This window comes from Centropristis striata, chromosome 16, assembly GCF_030273125.1.
Source record: "Centropristis striata isolate RG_2023a ecotype Rhode Island chromosome 16, C.striata_1.0, whole genome shotgun sequence".
NCBI lineage: Eukaryota > Metazoa > Chordata > Actinopteri > Perciformes > Serranidae > Centropristis > Centropristis striata.
Window position 1 is genome coordinate 9,809,672 of NC_081532.1, and position 18,372 is coordinate 9,828,043.

At 40.3% G+C, this 18,372-nt stretch overlaps 1 protein-coding gene across 1 annotated transcript; it reads left to right on the forward strand.

Moving 5' to 3' along the window:
• The first annotated feature begins 5,721 nt into the window (after positions 1-5,721).
• On the forward strand, positions 5,722-17,604 carry LOC131987702 (cysteine-rich protein 1-like). The gene is made up of 5 exons (XM_059352551.1): positions 5,722-6,268; positions 16,213-16,307; positions 16,680-16,737; positions 17,029-17,073; positions 17,218-17,604. The coding sequence occupies exons 1-4, from the start codon at positions 6,229-6,231 to the stop codon at positions 17,064-17,066; spliced, it is 231 nt and encodes a 76-aa protein (XP_059208534.1). The 5' UTR covers positions 5,722-6,228; the 3' UTR covers positions 17,067-17,073; positions 17,218-17,604.
• The last annotated feature ends 768 nt before the right edge of the window (positions 17,605-18,372 follow it).

Genomic DNA, 18,372 nt, shown 5'->3' on the forward strand with positions numbered 1-18,372 from the left:
CAAGAGAAAGTTATTCATTCTCCAAAACCTTCTTGCACAGCAGGTTTTTAATTTAGAGTCACCAAAATATCAGCAAACATGGATTTTAGTGTGAAAATATAAGTCTTGTAACAGTGCTCAGGACCGGCTGTAAAAACCTGCAAAATTTGAATTAAATATGGTTTGCAGAAAGAATGCTTCTGCCTCTCAATGCATATCTTTAGATGGCAGTAAATAACTAATTGATATGTTAAAAGTGTAAACAAGTCAAGCTGAAATGCTTGAGTATAGAGATCATATATTATAGATGTATGTCTTGTGAGTGTATTCAAACTCTCCTGGTAAAACCTGCAAATTTTGGGTGAAGTTTGGTTTAAAATAAAAGGACGCTTTTGTTGCCTGTTTGTTGTAAACGGGCTGAAATGTATAGGTAGACAGCATATATAATAGATATTGATATCTACAAATAGAAAATTCAAACTCTCCTGTAAAAACCTGCAAAATTTGAAATAAGTATGATTAACAATAAATAATGCATCTGCCTCTCTCAATGCACGATGACAATAAATAATAAACTGACATGTTTACAGTCTATGGAAAAGTGTAAACAAGTCAAACTGAAATGTTTAAGGAGAGAACATATATTATAGATGTATAATGCATGCATTATAAATATGTCGGCATTCAAAGTCTCCTGTTTAAACCTTTGAAATCTGGGTTAAGTTTGGTTTACAGTAAAGAATTCTTCCTCTTCACTTAATGCCTGTAAGTCAATAATTTACTGACATATTTAGAGTGAGTGGGACAGTGAGCAGTGAAGCTGACATGTCTAAATGGAGCACCTTTATATGTTAATATCAGTTTTTTTAAATTAAATATTCTGCATTCAAAATCTGGGTTTACAATAAATAATGTATTTCTCTTTTAATTCCTGTTTGTTATTGACAGTAAATAATCTGGTGACATCTTATATCCGATTCTAAAAAGCAAAGAGAACGCGCTGCATTCAAAATCTCCTGGTAAAACCATCAAAATCTGGGTCAGGTTTGGTGTACAGTAACACCTGCCTCTCTTATCAGTCTGTTTGCTAATGACAGTAAATAATTAAAAGATATTTTACGGTTGATATTTGGTGCTAAAAAGCACATCTTCAATGTCTTATGCATTCAAAATGTCCTGTTAAAACCTGCAAAATAAGGGTTAAATTTGGTTAACAGTGAAGAAAGTTTCTGCCTCTTTTAACACATTTGTTGATGACAGTAGAAATTATATTTTATATCTGGTTTTAAAAAGCAATAAAAAAAACATTGAAGTTTTATGTTAAAACCTGCAAATTCTGGCTTCAGTTTGGTTGAAAATATGCTTCTGTGTCTCGTTATGCATGTTTATATCAGCAAATTATTACTACAATTTAAGGGTAGTGAGCGTGTCATAAACGTTGATATCTGTTTCAAAAAACATGCCTTGAATTTGTTTGTTTTTCTTTCCCACTTGGTTATGTGTATCTATGGCGACCTGCGGTTTTAAACAGTCTGAGTCAGTAGCTCCTATCAGTTACAGGGTTGACAGTGAGGCATCCAGAGCAGCCAGCCGTGAGCATGAGAGGGCGGGGAGAGGGAGAGGGCTCGGACGCTCTGGTAACAGGGGGGGGGGGGGTCAACTTGTTCTATTGCACATACGTTTCTGCCTTTTCTTCATTTCTGGCTTCCAAAAAAATCTCACAGTTATAAACAGGCAGCAAGTAGCATTATTTTTGTTTTATGTTTAAATAAAAAAGAAAAGAAAAGAAAAAAAGGAAGAAAAAAAAGCTATGAACAAGTACGGAAAAGCGCTCAATTAAATTGCAGCCAAAACCAAGATATAATAATAATAATAATAATAATAATAATCATCAACAAGAATATTCACAAAAACAACAACAATAGCCATATATAGCGACACAGGCAGAAAAAAGTAACGTTTACCTGTATATATATTCATATATGAATATATATATGAATATATATACAGGTAAACGTTACTTTTTTCTGCCTGTGTATATATATATATATATATAAAAACAATAACAACAACAGTGTAAAATTGATTGTCATTTCAAGATAAAAAGCATCAAAACATCCAAGGCATCAACAGTGAGGAACAAACGGGGGAACTATAAAAAAGTGACGACGGGGGGCTGAAGGGGGCGGGGGGGATTCACAGAACTGAAGCCCAAATGAACGAGAGGAGAACCCATCTGGTGCACATCATGCGTCTGAGAAAGCTTTTGGCTGCCTTGAGTGCAGAAGAGCGGCGAAAAACAAAAGGCAACAGTTTGCACATGCCATCCATCCATCCATCCATCCATCCGTCCGTCCATCCATCTATCTATCTGTCCATCTCAGAACAGAAACCCACAGCTCGACCCTCGCCTCTCCACACGGCCGGGTGTCTGTCAGGGTTCAGTCTTCACATCGCCGAAACTTCATCCAGAGGGGATGCAGCTTAAGCAAGCGCGTGCATGGCTCATCAAGAGAAAACAAAACAGAAAAAAAGAAAAGGGTCCAACAAGTTCCTCGCCAGCGGAGAGACCGAGCCCTGTGACCAAGAGAGGTAACTCTTGAAAAGCTTTTCAAGCAGAGTAAAGGGGGCGATTTGAAGAAAAAGCACATTCACACTCATCATTACTCACACACACACACACACACACACACACACACACACACACACACACTCAATCCACACATTCACAAACACATACGCGGGAGTAAATCCATCCCTGAATGTGCCAAGCAACGGAAGTCTTCTTGTTCCACAAAATATACACAAAAGGAGAGATTCTTATTTTAAAAATAATTAAATCTCTCCCCCCGTCCCAGAGAGTGAAGCCACGCTGCGACGTGCAGTCAGTGTGTGTGTGCCGCCCTTCTGTCTCAAGCCTGATTTCCACCGGGCGCGTTACTGCAGCGTAACGTCAGCGTCGCGTATGACGTTGCAAATAGGTAACACTCTAATCAATGAGAGCATTTCCACCGGGCGCGTAGCGTAACGTTACTGCAGCGTCGCGTCATCGTCTCTACGCGAGCATTAGGTAGGACTTCTATTTCTCCGCGAGACGCTGCCAACTCGCGTGAATCTCAACAGAGCAGATCGCACCAGACAGGAAGTCCGACTCAGATTCAGCGTAAAACACTTCCGCCCCTTTCAAAATAAAACACAATACGCAGTTCATGCAGCCTAAAACTACTTCACATCAACGTTATGTTATGACCGGGGCACCAGATCGGCAATCAATCAATCAAAGGGTCTCAGAGGATCGGCGACACGGAAGACAAGAGACTAATTGTTGAAGTGGAACATCATACAATCATTTATGACATAATATATTGTTTTTATAAGGATAGATGGTCAGATCAACATATCTTTCACCTCAGAGAAGCAAAGTAAGTTGGTTTTTGTTGTTGTTGTTTACTTTATACACACAGTTTATCCATAGACTGTATAAATAGAGTTTAAAGTTTATCACGGGAGCTTGCGGTCTCCCGTATGGTCAGGATTATCGCGTGATCTCGTTATCTCGCGTGTATACGGCCGGCTCGCTAAACTGACGTGCTGCTGCAGTAATGCGTCCGGTGTGAATTGACAAGACGCAGCAAAAACGCTGTGGAGACGTGCTGCTGCAGTAACGCGTCCGGTGGAAATCCCCAGTCACTGCCAGTCCTCGTCGTCCTCGTCCTCCGCGTCCGACGTGTCGTCGTTGGTGCTGTCCCCGCCCATCTGCCGCGTCCCGTTCTGCTGCCGCGCGGCGAGGACGGCGGCCGCCTCGGCTGCGGCTTTTGCGGCCGCTCGTTCCTCCGCCTCTTTCTGCCGCAGAGCCGCCGCCTTCTTCTCCTGCTCGGCGTGGCTCTTCATGTGGGCGCTGCGGCTCTTCACCTTGTAGAAAATCCTGGAGGAAAAGAGGGAAGAGCGTATTGTTAAAGTCCACCGAACATACAACGAGGCTCCCAGGCTCCTCCATGACACAGGGCCTCTGAGACCTTTTAATACTCATCATCAGGGTTTATAGAGCCTTTTAAAAGAGTAACATTCAAGCACTTTTAAAGGTACCTTACACTAATATTTCCAGACTCTAAATTGTTACTGTTAATGCAATTGTGGAAAAATTAGTTTACAGATTTCCTTTACACCCACAGCAATCCATCTACTGTCATGGAAAAAAAAATATTATACCACTTGTTTTCTTCAATTTCTTGTTCATTTTAATGCCTGGTACAACTAAAGGTACAGTACATGTGTTTGGAGTTTAATTTAATTTTCTAGACATTTTTCATGGTTTTCTTGATAATTACCAACATCATTATCAAGAAAACCATGGAAAATGGATAGATATCAACTCTTAAATTAAACTTGTTGAGGCTATTTTTATATTTGTCCAAACAAATGTACCTTTAGTTGTACCAGGCATTAAAATGAACAAGAAATCGAAGAAAACAAGGGTGGTCTAATAATTGTTTCCATCTATCTATCCATCCATCCATCCATCCATCCATCCAGTTTCTGCTTTCTCTCTCTCTTTTTTCCTGACTTTGTGTGTTCCTTCCACAGAAGCTCAGTCCTGAGCTTCTGTGGAAGGAAGATAATGTTCAGCTTTTTATGCAATGTGTGGTGTAATTGTGTATATGTTGCAATGCTTTCTTGTTTGTTTTACCCCTGCAAAATAAATGTCTTCTTTAGATAACACAAAAAAATAGATTTGCTTTTAAAAGCTTCATTGCAGCTACTTGCTACTGGAAAGACGGTGTCAATAACAACAAAAGCCTAAAGCACATTCAAAAATCTAATTTTTAAGCCTTTACTCTGGTGGTTTGGCCAATCAACACCAAAAAACACTAAAACTGATGCAATTTGGTTTCTGTCTTGATCGCTAAAGTGCAGTAAAGAAAATTAAACAGTCTGCAGTCTTGTAGAAAAGCAATAATCGACTGCGACACTGCAAATAATTAAACAAGAAGGAAACATTGTTCAAGAGTGACTGGACTTCTCCCCGCCCACCCATTGTCAGGGAAAATATTGTGTGCACACTTGGGTTATTTTTTGGTTTATCAGCCGACAGCGACTGCACTTTGCAGCCTGGACTGGCGAGAAGACTTTTTATGGTCCTGTTTGAAACCACAACATACCTGTTTCTGCACCATGAAGAAGTCCTTCTTGAACGTGGTGATGCCTTTGTTGAACTGGCGTCTCTCAGCTGTGGTCCAGCTGTCTGATCCTGAGGGAGAAACATTTAAAAAAAGGGATGCAGCGGTTTAAAAAACATCCAACAGACTATATTCTGAATGTGTGCAGAGCCTGACAAGTTCAATCCCACCCCCCCACTTAAAACCACACACACACTCACTGAAATCACTAGATAAACAATGGCCCTCCTGTCTTCTGCTTGGCAGGACACTACACCTTTCAATTTTTCCTTGGCAGGACACTACGGAGGAAGAAACATCACTGCATGCCTGAAGTTTGCCAAAGAGCAACCTGACACCCCATGACACTTCTGGGAAAATATTTTATCAGTCCACAAAACAAAGACTGAATTTTTCATGAAGAACATGCCACACCTAGTCTGCCACAGGTGTGGCATCCATGGCAGGACACCAAGGAGGAAGTCGCTGATTTCAAAAGAAACATCAGAACACGCAGCAATAGGTGTGGTTCAAAAACAGCCCTGCATTCCAATCTGAGAACATCATCCCAACAGTGAAGTATGATGGAGGGAGCATCATGACTTGGGGCTGTTTTGCAGCCTCAGGGCTGGACCAATTACTACACAACACAGAAAGCTCAGTGAGGTAAAAAAGAATTCAGGAGTAACAAGTTAAGACTTGAAGGAGCCATTGGAACTAATTAATATCTCTAGTCATGAGTCTGCCACACAAGCAAAATTGAAAAGGTGTAGTGTCCTTGGCAGGACGACGGTTTAAGAGAGGAAAAGTTTAATTTTCTGTCATTACGTTCAGAGCCACAGTGTTTTTTTCTCCTCGTATACTCACACAGACTCGACACAAGCCTCTCCCACTGTTGAAAATAAAAACAGAAAAGTTTCAGATGAACTATTTCCTCGGTGCTATAAATACAGGACGCAGCGCACATCTGCACATCAGAGCGAGGCGTGGTCAGTCAGCTAACAGGTGGACCAGTCCGTGCAGTTGCAGTCACACTTCATCCGCAGGATAACTACCGTGTTTTCTCTCCGGTAACACAAACAGCTGCAACAAGATGCCAAAGTGTCCAAAGTGCGAAAAGGATGTTTACTTCGGTAAGATCTGATTTCTTTTTTTCAACTTTCCACCAATTAGTTTTATTAGATTATTTTCTTAAACATAATATCATGTTTCTGCATGTGAACATTTCCTTGTTTGCAAAGTGCAAATGCTGATAAAGCAGAATGGCTCGTTTAGATAGATAGATAGATAGATAGATAGATAGATAGATAGATAGATAGATAGATAGAGAGAATGATAGAGAGATAGATAGATATACTTTATTTATCCTAAGCTGGGAAATTACAGTTTCACTGCAGTATTATTGAATCGTTAATACTGATGCAAAAATGTAACCAGTGTTTTATGTTGTAGTTGGTCGAAGTGGATTTTTTAATATCATTTTAACTGATTTGATGTACTTTGGTAATATTTAATCATGATATATATTCATATTTTGTGTTTAAAAATTACAATTTGCAATGCAATCAATAACTAAGGTGGTGAATAAAATATATATGAGTAAAGAGTACAGTATGTCCCTCTGAATTTCTCTGCAGTATAAGTAGAAAGTTGCAGAAATTTAAAATATTTAAGTAGATCAATAAGTAAAATATCTCAAAAATATGATTAAATACAGTCCTTGAATAGATGTACTTCTACCTGAAACCATTCTACCAATGACAGTACCAAGGCCATTCTGCACTGTAAGACTTTTCAAATGTAAAGTACCTTTTTGCTGATAATATAGCTGTACTTTTACTTAAGTACAATTTAGATTGCAGGATTGATTTGATTTAAAGAGTGCAGTAGTGCTACTTTTATTTAAGTGAACTATCTGAATGCTTCTTTAACCACTGAAACAGAACTTTTTTTGCTGGTTAAGATGGAGCTAATTTTATGCACTTTTAGGTATGAGACCAAATTAATAATGCATCATATTTAAGAAGCCAACGTTCCGGATGTAAAAAGAAGAGTAACTTCAATGTAAAAAAGTACAATATTTTAGCCTGAAATGGAAGCATGAGGTAGCAGGAAATGAAATGAATCAACTTAAGTTCAGCACTTGAGTAAATGCACTTTCTTTCTTTCCATCACTTTCATCCCAATTAAATTTCATTTTTGCTCACACTCCTTTGCTGTCAGTCTGATGCATTTCTATTTTCCATATAATCTTTATTCATTGATACAGTATGTGTATTTTTGCAGATTAATGCCCAATAGCCATAAAAGGTCACTGCACTCTGTAAGCTTTCTTGTTCTCAAGTTACTTGTGTGAGCTCTGTGCTGCCCGTAGAAATTAGAAGAGAAGAAATAGAAATTAGTAGAAATCTTCTGCCCTGAAATTCAGCTCCATCCTTGTTGGTCTGTCTCATGAGGATACCATCAAAGCAGGGAGCAATTACTGCATCTGGGGAGGAAAGGGACAGACCCATTTTATTCTTGTCTAAGGCCCCGTTCACACGAGGACGGTCTGAACAGAAGACGCAAAAGTGGCGTCGCGTCTTCACTTTTTATTCCTCGTTTAGACGAGCATTTTCGGGAGGAAATCTGAGTGCATATGGTGACGCAAAAGTGTGTGAAATTCGATTGTATACATTCCAGGCGGCATCACTTAAAGCGATAAGAGCATCTTTGGGCATGCAGAAGTTTTCACGCCACACATTTTCATCAGCTACTCCTTCCACAAAGTTATCCACCATCAACTAGATCTCCCAGGTCTCGTTCACAGCCGTCTGGCTCGCCTCCGACAAATTGCTGCATCCAAAATGTGATAGAGGTAATTACAGATCCTTCTCTGTTCACTAATACTATCTCTACATATCCTGTACATTTGGTGGAAAGACTCCTGTAAGTTTGTTAGAGCTGCCAGAGCAGCTTGAAGGATGAAAATGGAAAAAGCATGGAAATAATCATGGAAATAATGGAAATAATCCCACGTTTGTTTATTTTCCTGTACTGGAGCATGTATGTGACGTTAACACGTATGTGACGTTAACACGTAAGTGACGTGAGCAGATCTGAGCAGAGTTTTGCGTCTTGGCAGTGTAGACGGACACGCTACGGCGGAGCGTATTTAACTTTTCCACTTTGGAAGGTGGTTTCAGATTTTTGCGTCTTCAAGCCCCCAAAACGCCGTCACCGTCTAAACGAAAGGCACTTCCGATAAAATATTTTGTCGTTTTTACCCGCGAGCGTCCTCATGTGAAAGGGGCCTTAATCCATTTACCACATTGTCTGCAGCTCAGTGGTGCAACAGAGTAAATCTTCTCAGAGGAGACGCACGGAGGCCGAGCGCCAATACAGAATAAACAGCAAAGTCTTTGGACTGTCAGTCAGATGAATTGACCGTGCAGCCAGGGAGCCATGCTTCCCATTCTTAGGACAGTGTTTTCTGACTGTCAGTCAACAGAGGCCCCAAGATGGCAGCACGCCTGTACCTGTGTGACTGGCTACCTGTGCAACCTGTGTGTGTTTAAGTGTGTGAGTGGCTAGTGTCAGTGTTAAGGATATATCTGGTCATTTACAACATAACCTACCGACCAATTTGCAAGTTGTTCGGAAAATATAGCCACTTAATGCCTGTTGTTGGTCAGTCTGAAGATCCGTGACTGGAAACGCAGTTTGGAAACTGTCTCAGTCCGAGCATTCAAATTGACACTTTACTAAAGCGTGGCCAGACCAGACACACACAAGTCTGTTTGAATGGGAGCCCGTCCGTAGTGCTGTGGAATTGGAATTGGATCATCTGTGCGGTGTGTCCTGCATTGTCGCTGATTGTGGAGGACCTGGTACGCTCCGTCTGTCAGGACGAAGAAGCGATGTTCTCCTGGGGCTGCTGGAACACTGACGCATCGTTGATTTTGATGGGTCCAAATTCCCGATGACAAAGGAAAGTGCTTCTATCTTTGGATGCTGATGTTTGAAACTGTAATCCATTTGTTTTAGCCGCTGGCTAGTCCGGAGTTTAATTCATTTACTCCGAAAGTTTTGTGTCACCGACCTCTCTTCCTGTTTACGTGCGACGTCACGCAACGTCATAGACTGACTCAGCAGAGGTTTCAGGCTCAGGTGAACAAGAAAACGCGGACTGGATTAATCTTGGCCAACTTGTCAGCATGTTTTTCTCAGCACCACTTCTACTTTTATTGACTGTTCTTCAACAACACGAGACGCAAGAAGTATGTGGAGACTTAATCATGCCTCATCATTCCTTATCTCCTCAAAAATGCACAAACTGGGATTCTAAACCTCACTGGAGCTGTCCCAACTGGATTGTTCAAAATGAGGATCGGACTCTTTATTTTACTAACATTTTTAGCGCATATGACTGGTTGTTTTCGTTTTATTCTCCTCACACAGGTGGACAGGGGATTAGGTATACTCAATCAGTACCTACTCAAAACTCCTTGAAAAGAAAGTGTTTTATTGTTCTTTTGCTTTTATTGTCAGGAAATGTTGAACCTAACCCCGGCCCTGATTTTAATTATCTGAGTACCCCCTGTGATTTTAAAGCTAGATCTGGGCTTGGTGTTACTCATGTAAACGTTAGAAGTTTACTTCCTAAACTGGATCTTGTAAAAATCTGGGCTAAAACGTCTGACACTGATATTCTTGTATTGACTGAGACATGGTTAAATAAATCCGTAACAGACAAAGACATTGCAATTAAGGGCTACAATGTTTTTCGTTGTGACCGTCCTAGGAAGGGCGGCGGCATTGCCATTTTCATAAAAAACAAATTTCAGACTACCCTTCTTTCATCTGTATCTCTGAGCAGACAATTTGAGTTTCTTGCCTTGAAGTTGGAACTTCTTAAAGGCCATTCTATCACCATTGCTGGTTGTTATAGACCCCCCTCAGCAACTAGTGAGGCCCTGTCATCATTAAATAAACAACTATTAACCCTCGACTTTAAGGAGATTCTCCTCACTGGGGATTTTAACTGGGACTGGTTATCCTCTGCCTCTGACAGTTTTAAATCAATCTGTGATTCATTTAATCTTACTCAATTAATCGATAGCCCAACTCGTCCAAATATTAAATGTCCAGAGAGATCTTCCCTTATTGATTTATTTTTAACAAACACTCCTCATAAATATTCAGATGTAAATATTCAGATGTAAATATTCAGATGACGAGATTTAAAACATTTTTGTGGGCAAGCTTTTCACCATGATCTGTGGGACTTTGATTGGTCCAGGATCTCTCTTTTTAATGATGTAGAACTGGCATGGAAATTGTTAGAAAAATTGCATGAGGAAACCTTGAAAATTGATAATCTGTCACCGACAGAAAAAATCTGTCACCAACAGAAAAAACCTCACCATTTTTCTGCGCATTCGTTGATGGGGAAATGAAGAGCTGGAGACGTCCAAGTTTCTCAGTTTAACAAAAGTTTTATTACAATACGTCAAAAAATGTGCACTTTACAGAGATCTCCGGGTTCAAAATTAACTCATGTCCCTGAATACAAACAGACGTGTTTCAGTTCGTGAAGTCTGAACCACGACTCCCTCCCTGGAACCCATTAAAATACTAACATTTGTTTACAAAACATGCTGGTCGATTTCTTCCAGGAAGTTCCGCCTTCTTGATCCGCTCATTCGCCAGTTTTAATGCATACAACGGCACGTCATGCCACCTGGTTGCTTGCTGCCGAAACCAGGCCTTGCCCTGACCTACTAACAAACTTGTTAGCACAAACATTTTTCCTTGTTATGACTTACAGAGATTCTCACACGGGATTTTCATTCGGCCTTCTGTGGTCTCCCCTCTCCAGACACACATACACACTCACAAATGCACATACACACACAGCAAAAACTGTGCTTAATCAGTTTAAGCAAATGGAATATATGTAATTAAAGTAATCATAGTTTTCTACATCAATATTAACACACAAACACAATCAATGTATCAAAATCATATTACCTGATTAATATAAGTGCATAGAGATAGACATTATCAAGGTTTAGTGAATTACGCATGCATAGTGACCTGTGATGACTGTTGGGAGAAAAATCACAAAGAGGAAAAAGAGAGGAAGACAGTAACATTTCATTTTCAACAAGTATAATATTCAAATTATTCTAACAAAATACTTTCATGATGCTTTCATCAATATTATTAATAAACATGCCCCTTTCTGCAAATTTCGAGTTAAAGGTCGAGACAATCCTTGGTTTTCCTCTCAGCTGTCTAGTCTACAACAAGAAAGGGATATTGCCTGGGCTAAGGCCAGAAAATCCAACTCTCAGGCTGACTGGCTGATTTTCAGACAGCTGCGAAACCGCTTTACCTCTCTTGTCAAACAGCTTAAATCTGAATACTACCTCTCAAAAACCACTAGCGACTTAAATGATCCTAAAAAATTCTGGAAAACCATCAAATCTTCTTTTGGACATGTGGCCACAAACGACCTACCAATGTATTGTAAAGGATTCATGTAGGCTGACTGATAAATTAGAAATTCTTAATTGCTTCAATGAACATTTTGTCTCCTCCGGTTCTCAACCTGAGTCCTTACAACCGGACTCTAATAATATGCAGAATACTTCTCCATCTCCACTCCCAAATAATGATTTTGTTCAATCTTTTAATATTGTTCCACTGGACGTAATTGAGGTCCATAGAGCCCTAAAGCATTTGGACCCTGCTAAATCTGCAGGTCCTGACAAGCTTGAGCCATTATTTTTGAAGTTGGCTGTAGACTTCATAGCAGAACCTCTTACCCATATTTTTAATCTAATAATTTTTCATCTAAAAATATGGCTATTGTAACTACTTCCTGGTCAGTCATTAAGTCCACGCTTCATACTGATGTTAATAGTGCATTTATTTTTCTTGGACATGTAAATGGACATCTTTAACACCATGAAAACTAAAAAAGAGGAGATGAAAAATCTCAATGAATATTTATAACATAGCATAGCAGATTTTCCAGTCATACAAAATACATGCAACACAATCAGGCCACAGCAAACCCTCTTATTATCTCTACATTACTTATAAAATAAGAATTAACTCTGTTAGCTTATAAAACCAACCAAATGTCACAATCACGCTACTGAGGTGAACTATAAAATAAACTTCTCAAATATTGCAGAATTAGCATATAAATTGTCAACAGCCTAATGCAAGCTAGCTGGCCATACACAGCAATGTAATGCAAAGCGAACTATTGTTATGTAAATTAACGTTTCACACTACAAACCACTCGGTACAGTTTCATCTAGAGCTTAAAACAAAACAAAAGAAACTATTTACCGTGTGCACCATTGATCAGCAGTAGAATGTCGGCAACTCCGCTCCTTCTCTCACTCGTGTCTCTCTCTTTCTCTATCTCTCTCACGCTCATTCATCTCTCTAGTCTCTCTGCTTTCTAACTTTTAGCGCCTTGTGCTCTCCCCACCCAGCGGACAACAACATCCGGGTTAGAGTTGAAAGAAATATATTATAATATTTTATGGCATCATTTACAGTTATAATATGTTATTTATTGAGCTTCAGAGCTGCTATCAGACAGATTTTTTTTTTACCTTTGCACACAGCCAGGCTATATATTTCCCTGTTTCCAGTCTTGTGCTAAGCTAAGCTAACCGGCTGCTGTCTGGAGCTTCATAATATTTAACAATAGTTAGGTTAAAAACACAACAGTGGTATCAATATTTCTTATGTAACTCTACCAAAGTAAGCAATTGAGTAACTTATTTTCCAAAATTGCCAATTATTTGTTTAATGAGTAAGATTTAGAGGTGTTGGTAGGCAGATTTTGTTACCTTTGGACAGAGCCAGGCTGTTTTTTAGCCTTTGTGCTAAGCTAAGCTAACAGACTGCTGGCTGTAGTTTAATATTTAGCATATAGTGTTGGTGGTAGCAATCTTTTCATGTAACTCTACGCAAGAAAGCGAATGAATCACTTATTTGCAAAAATAATAATTTGGTGAGATTTACAGATGCTGTTAACAAGCAGGTTTTGCTAGCAAGCAGAACTGGGCTAGCTGCTTCCCCAAATGCTAATTAAGGCTCTCGGTAGGCTAGCTTCATATTTACGTACTTACTGACGGACGTGAAAGTATGTATGAAAGAAAACAAGCTTACTTTCCCAAAATGTCAGACTATTACTTGAAATATAAGGCTGCAGCCAGCTGGTTAGCGTAGCATAGCACAAAGACAGGGGGACACAACTAGACCTGATTATGAACCCCTTTTAATTTGTCATAATGTGCTACATCTAAAGCTCATTTATAAATACAAGAGTCTAAGAAATGGGCTTAAATAACGTATTAATCAATGAGCTTTATAGGTGTTGGTCGGCAGATGTTTGGGCTACCCTTTTTCCAGTTTTTTTACATTACATTACATGTCATTTAGCAGACGCTTTTGTCCAAAGCGACTTACAATAAGTGCATTCAACCTGATGGTACTAGACATAGACCACAGGAATCAAGTAAGTACACAACTTTAAGAGCTAACTGTCATTGCTAAGGAGTGCTATATGTTAAAGAAGAAGAAAAGAAGAGAAAAGAATTTTTTTTTTTTTTTTTTAAATATATATATCTGTTAGGTGACCATGACTTAACCGAGGTATTGTTGGAAGAGATAGGTCTTCAGCCTGCGGCGGAAGATGTACAGGCTGTCTGAGGTCCTGATGTCGGTGGGGAGCTCGTTCCACCATTTGGGAGCCAAGACAGAGAAAAGTCTGGAAGTGGTTTTGAGGCGAGTTGACCCACGCAAGGTGGGAGTCGCCAGCTGTTTGGCTGATGCAGAGCGGAGAGGACGGGCAGGGGTGTAGAGTTTGACAAGGTCCTGGATGTAAGTAGGACCTGAACCGTTAGCAGCAGAGTACGCCAGAGCTAGAGTCTTGAAGCGTATCCGCGCAGCCACTGGTAGCCAGTGGAGGGAGCGGAGGAGAGGTGTTGTGTGTGAAAATTTGGGAAGATTGAAGACCAATCGAGCAGCTGCATTCTGGATGAGTTGTAGAGGTCGGATGGCTTTGGCAGGCAGACCTGCCATGAGGGAGTTGCAGTAGTCCAGGCGTGAGATGACCAGCGCCTGGACCAGGACCTGAGCTGCCTTCTGGGTGAGAAACGGGCGGATTCTCCTGATGTTATGCAGCAAGAATCTGCAAGATCTGGTAGTGGCGGTGATGTTTGTTGAGAGGGACAGTTGGTTGTCGAGAGTTACGCCAAGGTTTTTGGCGGTTTCTGTGGAGGCAACCACTGTGTCCTGGACAGTGATGTGGAAGTCAGTGGTGGGAGAGCCCTTCCCTGGGAGGTAAAGTAGCTCAGTCTTTCCCAGGTTGAGTTTGAGATGGTGCGAGGACATCCACTGGGAGATGTCGGCCAGACATGCAGAGATACGTGCTGCTGCACGTGTTTCAGACTGGGGAAATGAGAAGATTAGCTGGGTGTCGTCGGCATAGCTATGATAGGAGAAGCCATGCGAGTGGATGAGGGAGCCAAGGGAGTTGGTGTAAATCGAGAAGAGGAGCGGACCAAGGACCGAGCCTTGAGGGACCCCAGTGGTGAGTAGACAGGGTTCTGAAACAGAACCCCTCCAAGTTACGCGGAAGGTGCGGTCCTTGAGATAGGATTTGAGCAGAGAGAGGGCAGAGCCAGATACTCCCAGGTGGTGAAGGGTGGAGATGAGGATCTGGTGATCCACAGTGTCAAAAGCTGCAGAAAGGTCCAGTAGAACCACAACAGATGAGAGAGAGGCCGCCTTCGCCTTGTGAAGCTGTTCAGTCACAGCGAGAAGGGCAGTCTCTGTTGAGTGGCCCTTCTTGAAACCAGACTGGTGAGGGTCAAGGAGGTTGTTCCCATGCAGATAGGAGGACAGCTGATTGAAGATAGCCCGTTCCAGAGTTTTGGAGAGGAACGGCAGGAGAGAGACGGGTCTGTAATTGTCCACTAAGGATGGGTCGAGGGTGGATCTCTTTAGGAGAGGATTCACCCTTGCTTCCTTCAGAGAGTTAGGAAAGCAGCCAGTAGTCAAGGAAGTGTTGACAAGATGGGAGAGGAACGGGAGGAGATCAGGAGCAATAGACTGAAACAGGTGGGAGGGAATAGGATCCAGCTGACAAGTTTTTGTCCTAAGCTGACCAATGTTACACAGTGCTATCAATCCTCGTTTTACTCTTGGCCAGAAAGAGAATACATGCCTTTAAAGTAGTCCTTTAAAACTTTAATACCCTGCTAATCTTCATGCCATAAAGAGTGTTATGTATTTAAGGTCATTCATTTGACACAAAATGCTTCGGACTGCATTCTTGGCCCCTTTTTTTAGCTCAACAAACTGTTACACAACCTCTGGATGAATCTTTTTTGGGATGGAATGAAGTAAATAGTTGAGCAGTCGCCTTCACAATGTGTTTTTCCATTCAGATTTGTGTCTGTTTGTGTATATTGGGCTGTCTCCATAATGCTCCAGTCAGCGCGAGTTGATGCACAGAGCAGATTGTATTATTCTTCATGTCTGTCACGCCCCATTTATTCTCATTTTATCAGGTAAAATAAATAGACGGTGCACAAAAACGTGTGTTTTATCAGATCCATATACAATGAAGTGTAAAACAACATATATGGGCGTCAGGACAGACTCTGAGCTCGAGCTTGACCGTGAGACCGTCCACTCATTTACTCATTGGACCAACCTGTTTGCTCAGTCTACTAATTTGTTATTTGAAGTTAAACACAGTAATTATTTTGGCCTCCTGATGGGTGTGCAGATCCACCCTGCAGATAAAGACCGTCTTTATCAGAGTTTATGAGGCAGGAGGAGGACAGATTCTTCAGGGACACGAGTCCTCTTTTCCCCTCAAGCACCACACCCGAACAATGTTCTCGAAGTTATCTGCCAAGACATGATGATCATGTTGGTCCAAAAGTGATAATGTGACCCTTTGACCCTTCCATCAGATCTGCAGAGTACAGTAGCTCACTTTGTGGTGGAAGTTCATTGTGATTTATTTTGTCTTTTAATGTGTGTTTGGCAGCTGAGAAGGTGACATCACTGGGCAAGGACTGGCACAGGCCCTGTCTGAAGTGTGAGAAGTGCAAGAAGACGCTGACGTCAGGCGCACATGCAGAGGTGAGACACCTGAAATAATGCATACAAAATCTTGTAGGCTGCACAAGGTTTGATGGCACTCAATCAAATCTTTAGCACTTATTAAATCTCAACAGTGTTGTTGGTTGTCCAGACTTAAGGGTAACTTCAAACTTTTTTACAACAAAAGTTATAAAAATGCTAATATAAAAAAAAAAATAAAAAAAAAAGAAGTAAATCTCAAAGATTGACAATAAAATAACTAAAACTCCTGGTTTTATCAAATAGCTTATATTTACTCATTTGCTATTGTCTACCTTCATCATTTTACAGATTACCTTTATATTTTCAATGATTTTATATTGACAATACAATACATTGTTGCCAATGCTAATACAAGTCTGCCTCTTACAGCATGAGGGCAAGCCATACTGTCACCATCCTTGCTACAGTGCTTTGTTTGGACCTGGAGGTAAGCACGTTACCCTCAGTCACCTTTGCTCATAAGGCCAGTATCACACTGCATGAGGATGGTGTTTTATATCTGATTGTGTTGGGGTTGTAAATGTTCCTGACAAAGCACACAATGTCATCTGATACGGTGACACACTCAATAAACCACTCCTTACATGATTGGCACCATTTCCTTTAACTCTAATCTTGTGTGAAAGAAGATATTCTCTCCCAGATTTTCAAAGTCAATGTCTCAAATTCCTAATGTTGATGCTAGTTTGAAGATTCCTTCTTGTCTCTTTTCTATCAGGATGTGGACGTGGTGGAACCGAGAGCTACAAATATTGATAGACAGGTAGTGTGCTGTCATTTGCATACATTTTGTTGTTTGTGGTGTATTTTCATGATATTTGTTTAGGCAAACACAAACCATGGCTCTAAGCAAATCCATCATGTACTTTGCACTGTCTGATGTGTGTTTCCTCTGCTTCATCATCAGGTTCAATGTTGCCTGGAAACTAAATGAAGAAGCCAGCATGCTTACGACTCCCAGTAAAACCAGCAAACAAACTGGGTTGTCATTAAGAAGAATCATTCTGTGTGTGCTTTTGATCTCTGGTTTCTGGAGATGATTGTGTATTCCAATGATATAGTAATAAAGGCGTTGTCCTCTACTCTCTTCCTGTTCTCAAGGTGGACATTCTGATAAAACACATTCAATTTGTGTAATTTTTTGGGGGGGATTTTTATTTTCTCTGCAGTCTCTGCATGAAATACCCTTCAATAACAGCAACTTCTTTGCCATTGCCGATGTTCCAGTCACTTTTGTTATCGAATCTGTTTCCTTTCCACTGCATTTGATAAAATATGGGTCTTTCGCCTAAAAAAAACTGACAAAATGACACCATACTTTTATCACATTACAATAAATACATTTTAAGTAAAATAATGGGTTTTTATTTATACAGTCTATGTTTTGAACTCAATAGAAACAATGTGATCATGTGATTTTCACCTGACTGCAAGCAAAATGAAGTAGTAGAAATTGGCAAAAAAAAAATTGGTCCCTGTTCTGGAGCTTTTAGTTATTTAATTTATCCTTTATTTATATCTCAAGGCACAGAAAAAAAACTAAAACAAAAAACCCCCACAATGAAATAACAACAACAGACAAAACACTACTGAAAACACTAAAAACAATCTACATTGTAACATGTTCTAGGTAGATGCAGCAGAAAAAATGAAAGCAGTTTTTCCCAATCCAGTATTAATCTGGGGAACAATGAGCATTAAGCAATCACTTGAGCGTCTTGGATAATTACTATGTGACCAGTTTAATAAAGTGCTGAGGTTTGGTGGCTTGGTGCCTATCAAGACTTTATAAATGAAGAGGAACCAATGCATATCTTGTCTCAGACATAAAGGTACCCATCCCACCTTGTTGTATAAAATGCAATGATGGGTGGAGTAACTGTCAGCAGTAATGAGTCTGAGTGATAAACAGAGTCCAGTGTAATGAGAGTGGAGGCAGAAGCATGTCTAAAGATAAGCATAATCCAGAACTGATAAAAAGATTCAGTTTCCTACAGAACAAAGGGAGATTTGCATTGTTTGTGTATACGTTTTTTGTTTTAATTTACTTACAAGTATGTCA